Source organism: Silene latifolia, chromosome 8, assembly GCF_048544455.1.
Source record: "Silene latifolia isolate original U9 population chromosome 8, ASM4854445v1, whole genome shotgun sequence".
In the NCBI taxonomy this organism is placed as follows: Eukaryota; Viridiplantae; Streptophyta; class Magnoliopsida; order Caryophyllales; family Caryophyllaceae; genus Silene; species Silene latifolia.
Genome location: NC_133533.1, coordinates 86155918 through 86173515, shown reverse-complemented (window position 1 = coordinate 86173515; position 17598 = coordinate 86155918). Strand labels below are relative to the sequence as shown.

General features: G+C 36.6%; 2 protein-coding genes across 3 annotated transcripts; both read right to left on the bottom strand.

Moving 5' to 3' along the window:
- Positions 1-904: 904 nt before the first annotated feature.
- Positions 905-5165, bottom strand: LOC141597043 (uncharacterized). Its single transcript, XM_074417361.1, has 4 exons — positions 4887-5165; positions 4608-4715; positions 4351-4421; positions 905-1397 (listed from the first exon to the last, which is right to left on the bottom strand). Exons 1-4 carry the CDS (start codon positions 5004-5006, stop codon positions 1058-1060), a joined length of 639 nt encoding a protein of 212 aa, XP_074273462.1. The 5' UTR covers positions 5007-5165; the 3' UTR covers positions 905-1057.
- Positions 5166-6499: 1334 nt separating this feature from the next.
- Positions 6500-12837, bottom strand: LOC141597037 (uncharacterized). Of its 2 annotated transcripts, none has more exons than XM_074417352.1 (14): positions 12584-12837; positions 11846-12009; positions 11542-11738; positions 11176-11245; positions 9233-9429; positions 8931-9006; positions 8716-8799; positions 8552-8631; positions 8155-8281; positions 7914-7973; positions 7778-7828; positions 7510-7668; positions 7060-7192; positions 6500-6948 (listed from the first exon to the last, which is right to left on the bottom strand). In XM_074417352.1, the coding sequence occupies exons 3-14, from the start codon at positions 11706-11708 to the stop codon at positions 6770-6772; spliced, it is 1383 nt and encodes a 460-aa protein (XP_074273453.1). In that variant the 5' UTR covers positions 11709-11738; positions 11846-12009; positions 12584-12837; the 3' UTR covers positions 6500-6769. The 2 variants fall into 2 exon arrangements, with proteins under 2 accessions (XP_074273453.1, XP_074273454.1); XM_074417353.1 differs by having other exon boundaries at positions 12725-12819.
- Between the last annotated feature and the right edge of the window lie 4761 nt (positions 12838-17598).

The window sequence follows — 17598 nt, the reverse complement described above, 5'->3', positions numbered from 1 at the left end:
CGATTGCTGACGAATAATTAATATCCATTGTAGAGCCGTACGGCGGATCATTAACAAATCACTCTTGTCTATATTACTGATAAAACTTACCTAGAACATAAAGGACATAAAATACTCCGAAATTAGAGACAGACAAACGAATCTCACCAAAAAGGAGACTTTTATTGATTAATTCGTAACTTTTCATATTAGTAATTGATAAATAAAGCTATTTTGGGGCTTATCATCGATGGGTTGTCGATGGAAGCCCCGAATTGATTGATGGAGATTGGAGGCTAGTGTTTTTAGAGAGGAAAAGAAGAAGATTTTGATTTTTTGTTTTAATTTTGTACAAGCAAAAATATTAGATTTTTTTTTTGGTTACAAGAAGCAAAAATATTACAGTATATGCCAACACTCCATTTCAAAAATTACGAGGTTTTAAATTCATTTCTCTTCTCATTGGCATCACATTCCAATCTATTCATTGCTGGGTGGGGCTAGAATTAAATACAATTAGAATCCTCTCCATTTCCTCTCACAAACCCATTTAATAATATTATCTTCTCTATACTCTATTAACCTTATATTTTTATAAATAAATCGTAAACCATTCGATGTTGATAGAATACAATCTCGTGCGTCGAAAGGAAATGGCCTCTCCATTTCTTTTGAGGAAAGGGAGAGGATTTTGACTCAATTAAATACATATAGGGCAGTGTATAGACGGTATTAGTAATTTAAGCAATAACCTGATTTTTTCCCACCACTAACGTGAAAATGGAGGGGTTAATAATAAGACGTCAAGTCAAAAGATGCAAAGTTTTTCCCACTACTCTGAGATACAAAATGGCCAAGTGAAGAGATAAGTCGAAGTAGCCAAGCAGGTCTGTGAAATTGCAACAGTCCAACCTGCTTAGGAGGCAGGCACAACTCAATTTAGTTTCATCGACAAAATAGGAGTTACAACTACATAAGCATTACTGACTACAGTCAACTGCTGATTCTTCACTAGTCTCATCTTCGCGAATCAATATTCTTAATTTCCTACACAAACTAATCTCACCTAATGCTCCACTTAGTTTGCTTTTGCTCTTGCTTTAGGTTTTGCTTTCACAGGAACAAATCCTTCATCTTCTTCAGATGATGATGATGCCGACTCTTCATCAGAGCTGGGGTCTTCTTCAGAGCTTTCAGCCTTGTTGGCCTTCTTTGATTGTTTGGACACGGGTGTCTTCTTTTTGGTTGATGAATTCCGTGCAGAGGCTTCCGGTTTCTTCTTAACAGGCACGGAATTAGCCTCCTTCACTGCCTTCACAGGTTTAGCAGGAGATGTAATCCGTTGGTTCTTTGCCTTCATTTTCTTTTCGTACACTTTCTTCGCCTCTTCGAATCCAAGTAATCCAGACTCCATCATCCTTAAATTACACGAATTATTCATAATTCTCAGAAAAATAATTAAGTCTTCTCAAAAGAGGAGATAAGTCAGACCAAGTGCACAAGCAGATAATCAAAATGCCTCGAAAACAGAAACTGAAAGTTTACTACTCAAACATAACGTGCTTTTTTATCAACTGAAAAAATACACAATAATGAATTGGACAAAACCAAGCACGGGGAATTTTGATAAAATCTCCTGTAATTCACAGAGATAATTTCAACAGAAAGTAAATGCCAACCTTGAAATTCAATCACAGTAAACAGTAACATGCTGGAGGGATTTGAAGGGAAAGAAAGGGGAGGGTAAAAAAGGGAAATTCATTTAGATAGCAAACTGGATTGAAGGGAAAATCTACTACAAGCCTAATTAAAATTTTCCTCGAACACAGGAAAGATTTACCCTTCGTTTGAATACAAAATGATGAAGATAGGGAAGGGAAAGGGAAAGAGAAATGGAACATTATCATCTTCCTTCCGAATAATTTCCATTTCCCCCTCCCCACCTTCCATTTCCCACCAACTAAATTTTGTTAACCAAGAAAAGGAAATTGATGATCTCTCTTTTCCTCCAATCCCTCTCCTTTCAACTACTTCCATTAAATCAAAAGGTTAAGAGGGAAAACACCAAGGCTCTATTCCGCTTCCCCTCCTACTTTGTATCCGAAGAATGCATTTATAGTGCAAGTAATCCCTTTATCCCACTTATATGGTACCCTTGATTAAAGGCTAGATTAATAAAGGAAAATATTATAACAGAACATCATACTCTCCCCACTAAAATACATTATTAGGCTTTGTTTGGATACAAAAGATGGAGGGAAAGGGAATGGAGAGGGGGATGGGAGGAAGGGACCCTCCAGATCTTTCCCTTGTTGGACGGGAAATAATTTCGGGAAAGGGAAGAACCAATTTTCCCTCCCCTTCAAATCCCTCCACCTCCACATTACTACCCAAACAAAGGACATTGTCCCCCTCCAAATCCCCTCCCGCTCTTCCATTTCAAACTCCCTTATCCAAACAAAGGGTTAAGTAACAAAATCATGTAAGATCTTTTTCTTTTTTTTTTTCTTACTTATATATTGAAAGGGGCCATTTCTTTGGAATGAAACCAAAAGGAAATGAAGCCAATATAAATGGGATGAAGGGAACAATTTTTTTTGTAAACCCCAAAAACAAAGTCCATTTTGAAAGTGAGAGATCCCTATGGATGATTGGAAGAGCATAAAATCATAGTTTCAGATGTGTATTTTTCCAGAGCACAAATCTCAACTGAAGCATTGTCAAAACTCATGCATAAATACTGAGGAGATAAGATCTGACACGGGACAACTGTATTTTATCCTACTGTAGTAAAACTACATGATTTTAAGTCAACATAATCTGAAGTATAATCATTGCTAAAATTCCATTTAAGCATGATTGTTTGGGAAAGTATACAAGTAACAAAAGGGACAACTTACTCATATTACAGAAAATGAAATAGCAGACTTACCAACCAGGCAACCACTTCATCCCCAAGGAAAGACAGATTTGCATCTTTACCAACATATCAGTATTTTTTACAAATTTGTTCAGCATAAAACGAACAAGCCCGGAATAAGTTTCATACAGGGACACAAAAGATAGTGATTAGATCTAAGTTCTAACACGGTACAAAGTATAGACTTATCCTACATCCTATGCATAGTGTTCACAGTGTTGTGGTCCTCTAAAGCTTCAGGCAGACATCTTAGTTTAAGAAAGGGCACCCGAACTAGGCCGCCAAACAATACATGTTAGTTAAAAGAAAACATACGGAAGTTATCAGCCAGCCTTACTAGACAACAACTTTCAACTTTGAGTCCAGCCAACAAACACTTTGATTAAAAGAATGGAGTGACAACATAAACTAGGCAGCTAGGCTTACTACCCTGAGCAAGAAGTACGTTGAAGACTTTAGAAACTTATTCGTGTATCATCAAATTTAAAGCATTCTGAGATTGAAGAGCCAGGAACGGACTTTTGGAAAACAAATTATGGATCAATGAACCAAGAAGAGCCATCATGTCAATTAAGGTCAATGTCAGCCTTGAAGTTAAATCATAAAAGATTGAAAGCATCAACTGCTCAAGTAAATAAGCTCCACTTAGTCCACTAGTATTGCAAGTACGACAACAAGATCCCCAGCTCTTAACACACAGGGTATGGCAACCAATACACACAGACAAGCTCCACCACCAAAGCTCTTGAATAAGGTAATCTGAACTATTTTGTTTTTGACAAAAAAAAAAACAATATATCCTCATAAACACTAGGCATGAGCTTCAAAAAATTACCAAGGTCTGCCTCCATCACTCTTCATCAAATAGTCCTCATAAATAGCTTTGCTAAACACAAATTTAAGATCAAGCATATCAAGAATAATGCATTACGACTGGAGATATACAAGACATGCTAATTATCGTGTACACCAGAACCAATGTTTCAACATTATAAAGAACTTAATGTATGCATACTAATCACGGAAGGAATTTGTTTAACAAATGGGATAACCTTTCTCACATTATGGTCACTAAGAGAAATCAAGATACTTAATCCTCGTGTACAAACTCTACAACTTTACTAATCACTTGCACCACTAAATCAAAAGTTTACAGCTTTGTTATTACAGCAATGATTACTGCCCTCTATCGAGTAATCTTTTACTTAAGTTACTCCGAATAAACAACACACTTTATACTAACCACTTGCATGATTGCATCCCCGCACAAATAAGTTTACATCTTTGCTATTACGATAATAATTATCGTCATCTATCAAACCATTCTTTACCAAGGTTTCTCCCAATAAACAACACGCTTTATTTGGCCAGGATAACAATGTTCTGGATATATCTATAAATAAATGCCATCATATCAACATACACATATAATATAATACAAGAATTCTCACCAGACAGCAGCAAGTTGACTGGTGGGCTTCTGCTGATATAGAGTTTCATAGAAAATTCTCAATGGATCTCTCTGCATTGCAACAATATTCCACAAACCACACATTACTAACACTTCATTCATCAATTAACGACTTCTAATGACAAAATTTAACCGTTTAAGAACCCGAATCATGATACTTTGGGTAACATTGGAACTAACTGATTTTAGAAAACAACAATCAAAGGTTGGAATTCGAAAAGATACAAGGGTACCAACCTCTTCAGGAGGGTCACGCTTCTGGCCAGGCAAATCATAAACTTTCTTTTGTCTCTTCTTTCCATCTTCCACGACCTTTTTTTCCTCCGTTTTCCTTTTTACCTTTTTCTACAAACAACAAATTAACAAAAATTAATCAAAAGACACAATTTTTATAAACCTAGAAAGAAATGACAGTCAAAAAAATATAGCAATGAATGAGGAAGAATTGAAAGAAAGCAACTTTGTTTTGCGAAAATAAAAGAATTAGCGAAGAATAAGAAAAAAAAAAGGGAAAACCTTGTTGTCAATGGGTGGTTGTTGTTTGTTGGGTTTTTGAGGTGGAGTCTTTTTGACGGATAAGGGTTTGTCATCGTCGTCGTCTTCGTAGTCACTCTCCTCTTTTTTCTTCGGAGGCATTCTTCTCTTCTTCCTTTGTTTTTTTTTTTTTTGTAGAAGAAGTGTTGGTGGTTTCTTGAGCTTCAAAAATAAGGAAGGAGTGGTTCAATTCCGGGAGAGTTTTATTACTGCCCTACCGGGGCTTCACATGTCCTTCCGGATTTCTGGTTTTAATTGGTCTCCCTTGTGACGGGTTACCATTTGTGGCGGATATTTTGTGAGTTAAAATGGTAACAAAATGGGTTAGTGGAGAAAGGGGACCACATGAATAGTGTTGTAGATAGAGAAAAAGTGGGTACTTTGTGAGCTAAAATGACGGATATGTGCCGTCACAAACAAGAATTTGTGTTCTGGTTTATGGTTTCATTTAGACCAGAAAAAAATAAACTCGAACCCGAAATATCAATTGTAATTTGTAATATCTGAATTGACACCGATCGAATACTCGACGTGAGTATATTTGGAATATTACTAGAAATACGATTCAATTCAAATTCAACCGAAAGAGGATGGAATTCAATAAACCCAAACTTGAAATACATTTAAACTGCTAATAACGGAATCAATTGCCCTTATTTAAAAGTATTTATTTTATCATAAAAATACTCTAAATTTAGGAGAATTTTTAGTCAATTCTTTATTTATTAATGGTAATACAAATCATTACATTCAAATTAAAAAATTTAATTAATATTAAGACATTCTGTCCCCAAGCTCAAGAAAATGTTGACATAATTACTCATATGAATTGATATCGACCCGTCTATTTGAAATTGTCTAAATAATTAAGGTGGCTAAACGAAATGAACCCGAATGAAATCGAACTAAAAGTAAAACTAAGCTCAATCCAAATAAAATCGAACTAATTTAACCCGATCTGAAATCGGTTCATTAACCCATTAGCAAATCTAGTTTCATGGGCACATTTTTTAGTGTTTCGGACTTATACAACGTCCTATATTATTTAAATCTATGTACTAAAGTTTTACAATTCAATAAAAGGCATAATTCATTTATAGAAATATATCTGTCTCGAAGGACGGGTGGTTTCAATTTCCATGACCTGTAAAACCAAATTAAAACAATCGGAGAAGATGACAATATGATAAGGACCCGCATGGCCGCATTAGCAGCCCAAGAAAGCGCTTCAGACAAAATTAAGCTTCAGCCTTAAGAGAGGAGATTCAGCTCAAGTCTTGGTACCATGTTCCAAAACAACTTCACTATTCGACTTAACCACCACCCATCCATAAGCCGCCCTTCCGTCCTTCTGCCAAGAAGCATCCACAAAGATGCGTCCAGAGCTCTTAGCAAAACCATCCAAGCCATCAGATCACTCTCCTACCAATGTTGTTTCTAATACCAAGAGAACCACCAGCTCATAATCTAATAGCAAAGCACAAAAGTGGACCACTTAACATCTAGCTCACCGAAAGAGGCGAGTTGGTATCGGTTCATTATGCTCCGTAATATATTCAAACGGGATGGAGGGAGTAGTTATCTAACAAAATGTTGGTTGTATCAGATGATTTTCCAAACCAAAATGTCAGATACGTATTACAATGTGAAGGAACTGAGAACTTGTCGAAGGCCGTAATTTTATACAATACTCCATTTACAAAATAGACAGACTGCAGAAATTTTCTGTTAAAGAAAAAACAGCTTGAGGAACTGCTAAAAACAATAGGATGACCAACAGAATGATTTTCAGTGTTGTTATAAACCAAGTATCCTACAATTGAACAAAGCTCTACAGTCAATCTAAGCGTTAACCTTGAACCGATTCATGCCAAGAGTGGGAGAGGGTCTAATAATGCCTTCGGGGGAGTATCTAGATCCATGCTGAATGTCACTGCAACACCAAGGAAAGCGCATATTGCTGGAACCAGCCCCAAGGCATATCTTGTAAGCGTGTAACTTGGTACTGACAGTGTAAGAAACCCTTGGATGTTTGTAGAAGTATCTGCAAAAACATATAATTCACGATCACATTTCATATGAAAATAAGAAAAATACCGAAGATGCAAAAAGACACCTCACAAGGAAATACTCATAACGAGTAAAAACAACTTACTCAAATATGATTCCAAAAAGTACAACACCAATCCACATGACATTTTGTCCAAGAAGCTCAACGATCCATAAACGAATGCACATCCGTTAAGATCTTGTCCAACAAGGGCACTTTGCATGCCTGCTGCAGTTACCTATAAGGTTTAACAGATTTAGATGCATGCTTGTAAGGTTTCCAACAATGATGCTCAAAATTGTTCCCTCCATTTCACTCAATTAGGCACACTCGACTTTTTTTCTTCTCCGATCTCCAGAAGAAGTTAAATGACCAACCGAGTGAAATTGAGGAGTCACATCACTAACATTTATGGTGTACGAAGTTTCACGCTGCTCAAGAAAATATTTCAATAAATACCCAAGTTATACATCATCGACCAAAAAAGAGCATAGGTACCTACTAATTCAATAATCAAATAAACCATTGAACTCCACGTAGAAAGGGTTAACTTACCATCATTAGGGCATTGGCAATGCCAATGAAGACAGATATGAGATACATGTAGCCACTCAAGTCTTGAGGCAATAAGAGGATCCCTATACCACAAATAACCCAAAGAATGCCACCAACAGAGAAAACTGTCTTAAGGCGACGACCAGTCCATGAAATCTCCTGAGCACACAAGTGTATTATTTGATAAATTTAGTAACAGATATTTCTGGTAATAGAAAGGTGCTACACAATAAAAAAAAAAAAAAACAAACAAACAAAAAAAAACTACCTGTAAAATTATCGAGACGATGAAGCTGCAAATGTAAATGATAGCAGGTACCTGATCACCATTCAAGTGGAACAGATTCAGTTGATTGAATATAAACAAACAAAAGAAGAGTAACAATGCTGAGGGAGAATGGTACCAGGGCTTTTGAAGACACAGCCATTTGTAGGTCGTTGATTACGAAGAAAGCAAAAAATGCCTGCAAGTAACCACAAACAGTTAACAAACTGGATACTATTCCTTGCAAAAAAATATGTGAAAATGAAGGGCCGGGGGGTCGCAAGAAACCACATTTCAAATACCTTTTTTATAGTAAAAGAAAAAAAAGTAAATATAATTTGAACGAGCATTTAGGAAACGTATAAAAGAAGCCCACAGACCTGTGAGACATTGGTCACGAGCCTTGTCAGAAGATATACAAGGGCAACTTGATAGTAGAGGACTTTCCGAAACCAGTAGGCCCATTCAATTCTAACACAAACTTTTCCAGGAAAGCTATCTTGCAATCTACGATTTAGAAAGGGAAGCATCGATCCAAAGGAATATACATTAGGATTCAGAGTAAGACCACATACAAATATACTAAACAACAGCAAAATGTCATGGTAATTTTACATAAATGAATCTTTACAAAGTTGAAAGAGTAGATCTGAACATATCAGAAGGCTCATTTTATAGGTCAATGACAGAGTTTTGAACCCAGTTTCTGGACTCTGAAGAACAAACTACAGAAAAAACGATAAAGGGCATTATAGAACAAGATGAAGAAACACACACCTTGGCTCTTTTGTCCCAAGATGGAAAATGCCTACAAAGCAGCATCCAATGGCAATTGAAGAAAACGCAATCCAGCGATACTGCTCAAGTGAAATGCATGTAAGTGTGGATTTCAAGAGCACACACATTGGTTAAGAATATTAAAAGTTTTATCCAAGAAGTACCTGACTTTCTATATCACCAAGACTTATTGATTTACCAAAACTGAAGACAATCAAAGCCACTCCGTAAAGGCTCAAATTTGCAACCTATAGTTTTTGTATAAGGAGAACAGAGGGAAAAACATAGTAAAGAGGAGGCGTATGAGTAGGAGGAAGAAGGAGGTTACACTTAAAAAGTCAATAGACAGCCAATTAAATAAAAGTATGAAGAACTTCACCATGGTAAAAGCGTTCCTGCAGCTAGCGAGAACTACTCTGCTTGTTGGATTGAGTGTCATGCAGTTTACCATAGACCTAGAGTCAAAGAAGGCAATATACTTTAATTTAATAGCAAGAATAACATTTTTCCCAATATTAAAAACAAAGATCATAACAAGTTGACAGCATCTTCTTAAGAGTCGAGGCCCGAGGAAGAAATGAGAATAATGAGTTTCTAATCTTATTTGAAATTTAACTCAACTAATAATGCAATTTAAATGCTTGATAGTTTAAAATATTAGAGAGTCAGGAATAAAGTTACATGTGTGATACTTGAGTGGCAGCCCAACCAATATTGAAGATTGCAGCAAAAATGCTGTATCCAACAGTCTGAAGAGTGGCTGAATTTGTACCAAATATTTGGCACAGCATACAGCCACCAAATACTGAAGAAAATGAAACAGCAACTAACAGGGATCCAGCACCGTGCCATATTTTGAAATGTCCAAAACGGTCTATCTAGCACATACAAAGGACACAAAATCAAGACAGTAACAAAACAAAATCATACACCTGCTCATTTCATGCAGGGTTAAAGCACCCCTTAACCTGATTTTCCTGGAATTGTGGTTGAATAACATGATTCGAGAACTAGAACATGCAAAAAATCTGAACATTGTGACTAGAACCCAAATCTCATCATGCCTTGGGTTCAAAGATGCGTACACCTAGTCAAAGTTGTCCTTTCAGGTTATACATCACAAACTCTAATGGACATCGTCATCATCAATGAAAAATGAAATTAAAAAAGTCAACGTATCACAGAGATCATCAAACCAGGCATAATACCTAACTAAAATCCAATCGAGTACATCAGATGCAACTGACAGTCTAATACAGCAGCCAAACATCTGAGTATTCAGAGGCTCGTAGCTCGTTCTAGCCAACATGCACCAGTATCTACACCAGACTTGCAAAAACAAGAGGGCAGGAAAAGAGCCAGATCTTAAAACAAGACAACCATTATCCCCAAGAATCTAGAGCTAAAATTGAAGAGTTAAAAAAAAAACATTAGAGAATGAGTGTCTAAGCTCCACATTTACAGGCAACCTCATACTGATCGAGTTCGTAACACACTGAAGCATTAGAACTGTTTGCAAAGCCAAGTAAATGTTTGGCAGGATTCTGCTAATTACCGTTCATTTAAATGAACATATTTAAAAATGAAATAAGATCACTTTTAAGTTTGTCGGTAAATAATTTTATTACTTGACCACCTCACACCTGCAGTTACACACTCCCACCGGGTCACCCAATATGTAGCACGCCTGCTATGTATACAAAATACGAATACATGATTTGCCCTTGAAAAACTATCTAATGTGGTGGGAGTATCACGAACCATAATATGCAAAATTGGTCTTGTTAGCATCTGAATATTCACAGGTTAGTACACGAGTTCGAAATATTAGTACGTGAATCTGTGATGCTAGTACGGAAATTGATAATGATAGCATGCAAATTTGTAAAAATTAGCTTCATGATCTCCTTCATCTTCCTTTTCAGAGATCTGATTTTTTTTAATCTTCTTAATCAATCCAAGGCAACATCAAAATTGTTATCTGAAAGAGTATTTTTTTGGATCGAGATGTCTAAGTATGCCATTTGTTTCCTAGCAGACCAATAAGTTTCCTATGTTTTTACTCCATCTAGCAAACTGATACACCAAAGAATCCAGAATCAATTCGCGATTCATAGTCACTTGAGCAAGCCTCATACCCCTGACTCTCACTAGTGACCTGTAGTGCATTAGAACTAAAGATTTCACAGTGCGGACTACATAAATGACCATGTGACTTTGTAATTACCACAATGAAGATAACAACAGCTTCTGCGCATCCCATGGCCACAAATCTCATTCCAGAGATACATATACTTCACAAAAGTAATGCTCTGAGCCCACTCAATTTCAAGCAACTCACTCATGATAGCCATGTTGATTCCACTGATATTCAAGCATATGGCTATAAAAGCGGTGTAACTAGGAAAGGAGAGAATGAAAAAACAGATAACTGCTACCAAAACAAAACAAATAACTTGAGAAATATCTAAACAACAGTCGGAGTAATAACATTCTCTACAAATGAAACAGATTGATGACATTAATTGTATAAAAATATAATTCGATCATTTATCCTAACAGCAAATTGTCAAACAGGGAATATGAGCATCAAGAATCTTAAACCCAGGGCATAGTAATAATACCAGCTCTCCAGAGAACACAGTCATGAAACCATCTGCTACTTGTCCAGAAAGCATCACAATTGCAGCATCCCTGACAAATCGTATGCAAGGCAAGTCAAAATCAACATATAACAATCATGTAACACGTAACTTTTCAAGTGAAACGGAGATTAGTTCAAGGATATAAGACCCCAACGCATATTTAGAAGTGTAACTAATTTAAATATTCGCTCGTGCAATAACCTAAACTATCACTACAATTAGTTCAAAAAGATTCAATTGGCATTAAACTGAATGTAGTCTAAATACAAATTGTGAAATCAACTTTAACAATGTGGAAGTTAAGTTCCGAAATTGACAAAAGCCTCGACAAAGTTAGAAGCATACCCTGGGGAAAGCCCAATGTCAGTAAGAAAGACCAACAAGTAGGTAAACCAACAGGCAGACGTAATGTCATTGAGCATATGTCCAACACCGTAAATAAAAACAGTGCACCGTCCAAGCGGCCTGCTCAATGATTCTTCATCATGCATGGCAGTACTCATATCTTTCATAGGGCTAATGCAATTAATGCCTTAAAATCCCTGTCAAATTAGATTAAAGTAAGCTTAAAGAACATACGAGCTCGAATCGTGTACAAAGATTCCACAAACACACTCATACAGTCATACACACACACACACACACATACCTCTTGGTGTTTTCTGCAAAGATTGCTCCTGATAATTGTTTTGCTAATTATTCCTTCCTCACAACTCCCATGGATGGCTTCACAAGTGCATTTATGCCGTAATATATATAGTGATCTTGCAGTTGCAAGCTTTCAACTGCCGGATGTTGACCGCGGACCTAGGACTAACAATAAAAACAACGACAATTAAATACGTCATCTATTTCTGACCGAATATCGTAATAATTAACAATTCTCGAAATTATTGATAAATATACAAATTCAATCTTCACCTACTACCCTTGAAAAACAGTTTAAATCATATAATTAGATGAATTACGTCAAGCAAAGAGTGCGCCACATCCATAACCACTGAACAAAATGCATTACTTTACCAAATTCAAACAATTGCAGTCCATAAACGACTAATCCTCTTCAACAATCTACTACCGGGGAGGAATTAAGCATACGATCATATGATCATTTAGATTGATATTCTCTCCGTCTCAATCGTTTGTTTACAAATAATTAGGACGAGACGAGAATATACTCTACTAAAAACACCGGTTTATGTCTTACGGTAACTTCTACGTCTCATTTAATGATATCAAATGGATGAGATGTAAAAGATATTGTAAGACCGTCTTACATAATAATTTCCGACATCAAATCAAATCAAATTAGGCAATAAATGAGTTTCAGAAATGGGAAAGTTAAAAAGAAATAAAAAGGAGCATGCAGAGATAAAAACAAACATACTTGATAGTAGATAGATAGAATTTGGGTAATAAAACCCAGAATTGGATAGTTGTAATTCTGAGACGAATTTGGTGCGAATTAAAGAAAAAAAAAAAAGGGTGGAATTAATATAAATGAGGAAAGAAGACGAGGTAGCAACACCTTGAAACTTGTAAGCACGGTAAGTGACGTCATCTTGTTGTAATAGAAGTCAGAATTTATGACAATATTAAAATGAGTGGTATCTACTAAGTCACAAAGATACCACTTCTTCCTTCTAATCTTCTGTACTCCGTCAATCATATAGTGCCAAGATTCTACCTCAGATCTAAGTATGGGGCCGTGATGTTGTACTTGTTACTTAGATATTTCAGTTCATAGGGGCCTCTTAATAAGCATTGGAATTTGGACCCCAACAACGTACATCGAAATTTTCAATAATCAAACATTCTAACCAATTCATTAATTATTAATTATTTATAATTAATTGGATTGGATGTACATTAACGAATTTCGTAGGTTAAAATATGTGATTGATGTGAGAAACTTGGGTTTTCTGATGACCGGATCGTCTAGTTCGATCGATTTCGTTTTGATGAAGGTTTCGAAACGAGCAATTTGTGATTGACGGAGTCGTCACCAAGCAAATATGGAGTGTTTGGACACTTTTCGAATCAACTTTATACCTTGGTCAAACATAGCACAAAGCAGAGTTAACATAGTACCTAAAGATATATAAAGACCCGTTCCTCTGAGAATTCTACGTCTAGAATGACTCTCGTATGTTATGGATACGGACATTCGCTATCAGAAATCCAAGTAAAGGGTGATGGTACATATTGGTAAGCCCTCACTACTACAAAATGGAACTATAGCAACACGCTAAAAGTGTTGCAAAATGTCTTACAAATGTTGCTTTATACTTTAGGCAACGCTCTTAAGAGTGCTACCTAAAGCTCCGTTGCAATAGCTCAATGCAACACTTACTACAACAATTTATCACCAGAAGCAACATGATACCTGTCGTTTAGTACCAAAAATAAATACCTAAAACAACTAACAGAAGCTAGTGAAAGTAGGGTCGATCTCCACAGGGAGGCTATTATATCTATCTGCTAATCTAAGTCTGTCGAGGTAACAATTGAGGGTTTTAAATTGATTTCTAACAAACTAAAAGAGATTAAGGCAAGAGAAAAGAGCAAATAAAATAAGGAGAATTAAAGGTGTGATCAAATAAAGAAAATTATGCTAGGAAGTCGGTTCACCATGGCAGTTAATTAACTCGGTCATAAATAGTTCAGGCGATCTAATGTGAGAAGGGTAAGGGAAAGGTCCTCCCGGTCCGCTATCCACCCTAGAATACAACTAACTTAAACTTAATCCTCATTAGTGTAGTCTACTGTTCATAACAGGTCTGTTCATTCTAATCTTCCGATCTAGGTCTGAATTTAACCAATTTAACTAGTTTAGAAGCGTGCACTCAACTAAACGATTACAATTATATTGTCATAAAACAGTTATCACAATACGATCATCTAATCTATTCATAACATCGTCAACTCACTACCATCAGCAATGTTGTCATGATCGGGATTCTACTTTGAATCGATGGGGAGGGTAGGATCGAATCGGTGGAATCGGATCGTAGAATCGTAAGATTCTACAAATTCACTAAATATAGTTTTTTATTTGGTAAAAATATATAATTGAAGATCAAAACACTTTACACCCAAAATATTGATAATTAATGCGTTTAGTATCATTTCATGAACACGTTTCTACAAATGACATGAAATTTGGATTTTACGATGTCATTATATAAAAATTTATTTTAATATGTTTACTATGGAGTCGGATCGTAGGATCGTAAGATCGTAGAATCGTATTATGATCCTACCTCTAGAAAATTTCAAATAAATAGGATCGCAAGATTCTACAAACATGATAGAATCGTAGGATCCGGGATCGGACAAGCATTTTTGGATCGTAAAATCGTAGAATCATAGGATCGAATCGGGATTCTGACAACAAAATGCTACCATGGCTCCCCTAATCCTAACATAGAGGGATTTAACTACTCATGCTATTAATGAAACAAACAATAACAATGAATAAACTAGAGAGAAACATAATAGATGAGCAGTAAAGATGAATCATAAACTAATAATAATAATAATTAAACAGAAATTAAGAAACAAAGATTAAGAGCAAACAAGAATAATTAAATTAAGAGTAAGGAGTGAAGAAAGATTACAAATTGAGATCCGAAATTAATTGCAAAAGCAACGTGCAAAAGAGAAAGCAATAGTCTGCTTAAGAGAGTAATTAGAGAATAATAGAGTGTAAAGGATGTTTTTAACCTAATGACGGCTTCACCTTATATAGGAAAGCGTTTTTATTAACTAAACTAAGATAATCACGGAATAAAATCCCGTATTAAGTAGCAAACCTCTCGATCGAGGCATTTCATTCCTCTCGATCGAGCAAGTATTCAGCAAATCCTCTCGATCGAACAAAAACAGCAGTCGATCGAGGACCTTCAATTCAGCACACTTCGATCGAGTTCAGCAGGGACTCGATCGAACACCAGCAACCGTCAAAACCACTCGATCGAACAAAAGAGCTCTCGATCGAGTGCCCAACCACTGAAAACAACTTGATCTTCGTTTGGCCAGCTTCCAAGGACCTCTTCACGCTTCCCGAGGCACTGCACTTCCGCTCTAAATCCTCCATCTCCATAAATGCATGCTAGAAGGACTGAATAAGGCAACTACTTTCAGGTCCGTTCCTGCAAATGAGGCAAAACAAACCAAAGTAGCCTATTCGGGGCATTTTGCAATACAAAACTATGAAAACGATATAGAAATACGTGCAATAAGAGGCCAAAAAGACTATATAAATTGCACGTATCAAATCTCCCCAAACCGAATCTTTACTCGTCCTCGAGTAAACTAAATGCAAACTAGTGGAACGGAAATGAAAACTCAGAGCTAGCTATAACTTGTCCACTTAAACCGTTTAATGTAAACAAAACTGACATTGATAGCTACAACAGTCAGGCGCAAACGAGTTGTATGATGTCTATAAATAAGCTGAACTGTCGACCTTGCAAGACCTTTAAAATTGGACTCTCACGGGTCACTGTTCTCTCATGAAGCAAAGGGTAAGTATAAAAGTGTAAGAGAAGAAGAGAAAATAGTCACTCACCTAAACTACAACCCACATAAACATGCTTGCAACTAAAATGATAGACAATTCTAATCACCATATGTACATTCCAACCAAACAGTGTTTGTCACAGCCGAGGGCTTACAAAAGTTATGGGAAAGTGAGGCTATGGGTAAGAAAAGGCAAAACAGTTATGGAAAATGTGGAGGTAAAGCTTCAAGCTAGCACCTAAACTAACAATACCATATAGCAACATCCAATTCCTAACCAATTATAAAATCAATCACATGTGCCCTTCATTGGCACATAAACTCACTCAACCAAACAAAGCTACTCCTCAATAGATATAGATAAAGCACAGGAGTAAGACCGTCACAAACACAAACTTTCTTTTTCTATTTTTCACATGGTCTGTTTTCTTTTTCTTTTCTTTCCTTTCACATTTTTTTCTCTTTTCTTTTCTCATTTTCCTGCCCACGAATTTCTTCTTTTTCATTTTTCAACTCTTTTTTTTTTTCAACTTCTTTTTCATCACATCCTCCTTCTTGTTCTTTTCTACCAACTCCAAACAATGTAAAACAAACCAACTCGCATCAATGGAAAACATACCGCAAAACACACTAAACTAGTTTGACAGACAGGCTTAATTTGGGTGTAGTTATTGATGGGTCAAAAAGGCTAAGTTTGGCTAATGTGGAGCTAAATGGGTGAAAATGAAAGAAAGAGAAAATTGCAAGCGCCTCCCTGCATGTGACACCGACCACAAATCCGAATGTATGCAAGCAAAAAGCAATCGAATTTCATAAAAGTGCAAATTAATGAACATGTTATGCAAGGAGTATACTACTCTCAATTCCTACATGACTTGTCATAAATGACACCAGTTATACGACTCTAAAAACTTAGAAATTTTAAGTAGTTTGCCAATTTTATCAGGTCAAGTCTATATGTTCAGCTGTATTTTTGACATTAACTCGTAGACTATGCGCATGACAAAGCTAGTAAAAATGACAATCTATTACAAGGCTTAAGTGAAATGATAAATTACAGTGCAAAATCATCACAAAAATCTACCGTTCCGACTCGACCTAAATGCAAAAATAAACGTGAAATATTTTTTTGAACTTTTCTATTGTTTTTATTTTTCATAATATTTTGAAATTAAAATAACAATGCAAGTAGAAAATAAATGTGAATGCAAAACAAATGCAAATGCAGACTCAAAGGATGCAATACCCTCCCCAAACCAAAATGGACAACGCCCTCGTTGTCCTCCAGCATACACCAGCATAATATATGGGGAACGGGATAAATACAACAAATAAATGAATGAAATAAAATAAATAAATAAATGGAGATGAAAAATAAATAAAGCAGAAATACTTACAAAATGTGCGAACTTTCCCAAACCAGCCAGAAAACTGGGGAAGTGAGTAGACCAGCAGCTACTCGTCAGCCTTCTCCTCCTCACCAACCACCGTGTAGTCGGGGTCACGCTCCCGCTCCCGTCTCCTCCTCTCGTCATCTCTAGCTCTCTTCTCCTGCTCAGCTGTGTCCGCCTCGCTCTCCGGCTGTGGGTACCCCTCCGCCGGGTACTGGTAGAAAGAAGGGTGTGGCCAGCCGTCTGGAACGGGACGTCCTCTCCTCATGTGGTACTCGTATAGAGGCAACAAGGCAAATGCCTGATCCCGCTCTATACGAGCCACTCGATTGCACATCTCAAGGAGCAAAGAGTCCCGACGCCCTTGGTCCATGACCTCAGGCGCCACAAAGGGAGTAGGAGGAACAAAATTAGTCGGCAAATCCGGCTGGGTAACAGAAGGAGTAGGGATAGGGGTCGATGTAGGTGTAGGCGTGGACGTGGACGT

Bases quoted from the DNA above. Each gene is read 5' to 3' on its own strand.
- LOC141597043 (XM_074417361.1), bottom strand. From the start codon at position 5,006: ATGCCTCCGAAGAAAAAAGAGGAGAGTGACTACGAAGACGACGACGAT. The intron at 4,716-4,886 runs GTTTTCCCTTTT...TGTTGTTTGTAG, and splicing joins AACCACCCATTGACAACAAG to AAAAAGGTAAAAAGGAAAAC. The intron at 4,422-4,607 runs GTTGGTACCCTT...GTTGCAATGCAG, and splicing joins AGCGTGACCCTCCTGAAGAG to AGAGATCCATTGAGAATTTT.
- LOC141597037 (XM_074417352.1), bottom strand. From the start codon at position 11,708: ATGAAAGATATGAGTACTGCCATGCATGATGAAGAATCATTGAGCAGG. The intron at 8,282-8,551 runs GTGTGTGTTTCT...TCTAAATCGTAG, and splicing joins CTTGGGACAAAAGAGCCAAG to ATTGCAAGATAGCTTTCCTG. The intron at 7,829-7,913 runs GTACCATTCTCC...AATGGTGATCAG, and splicing joins CTGTGTCTTCAAAAGCCCTG to GTACCTGCTATCATTTACAT.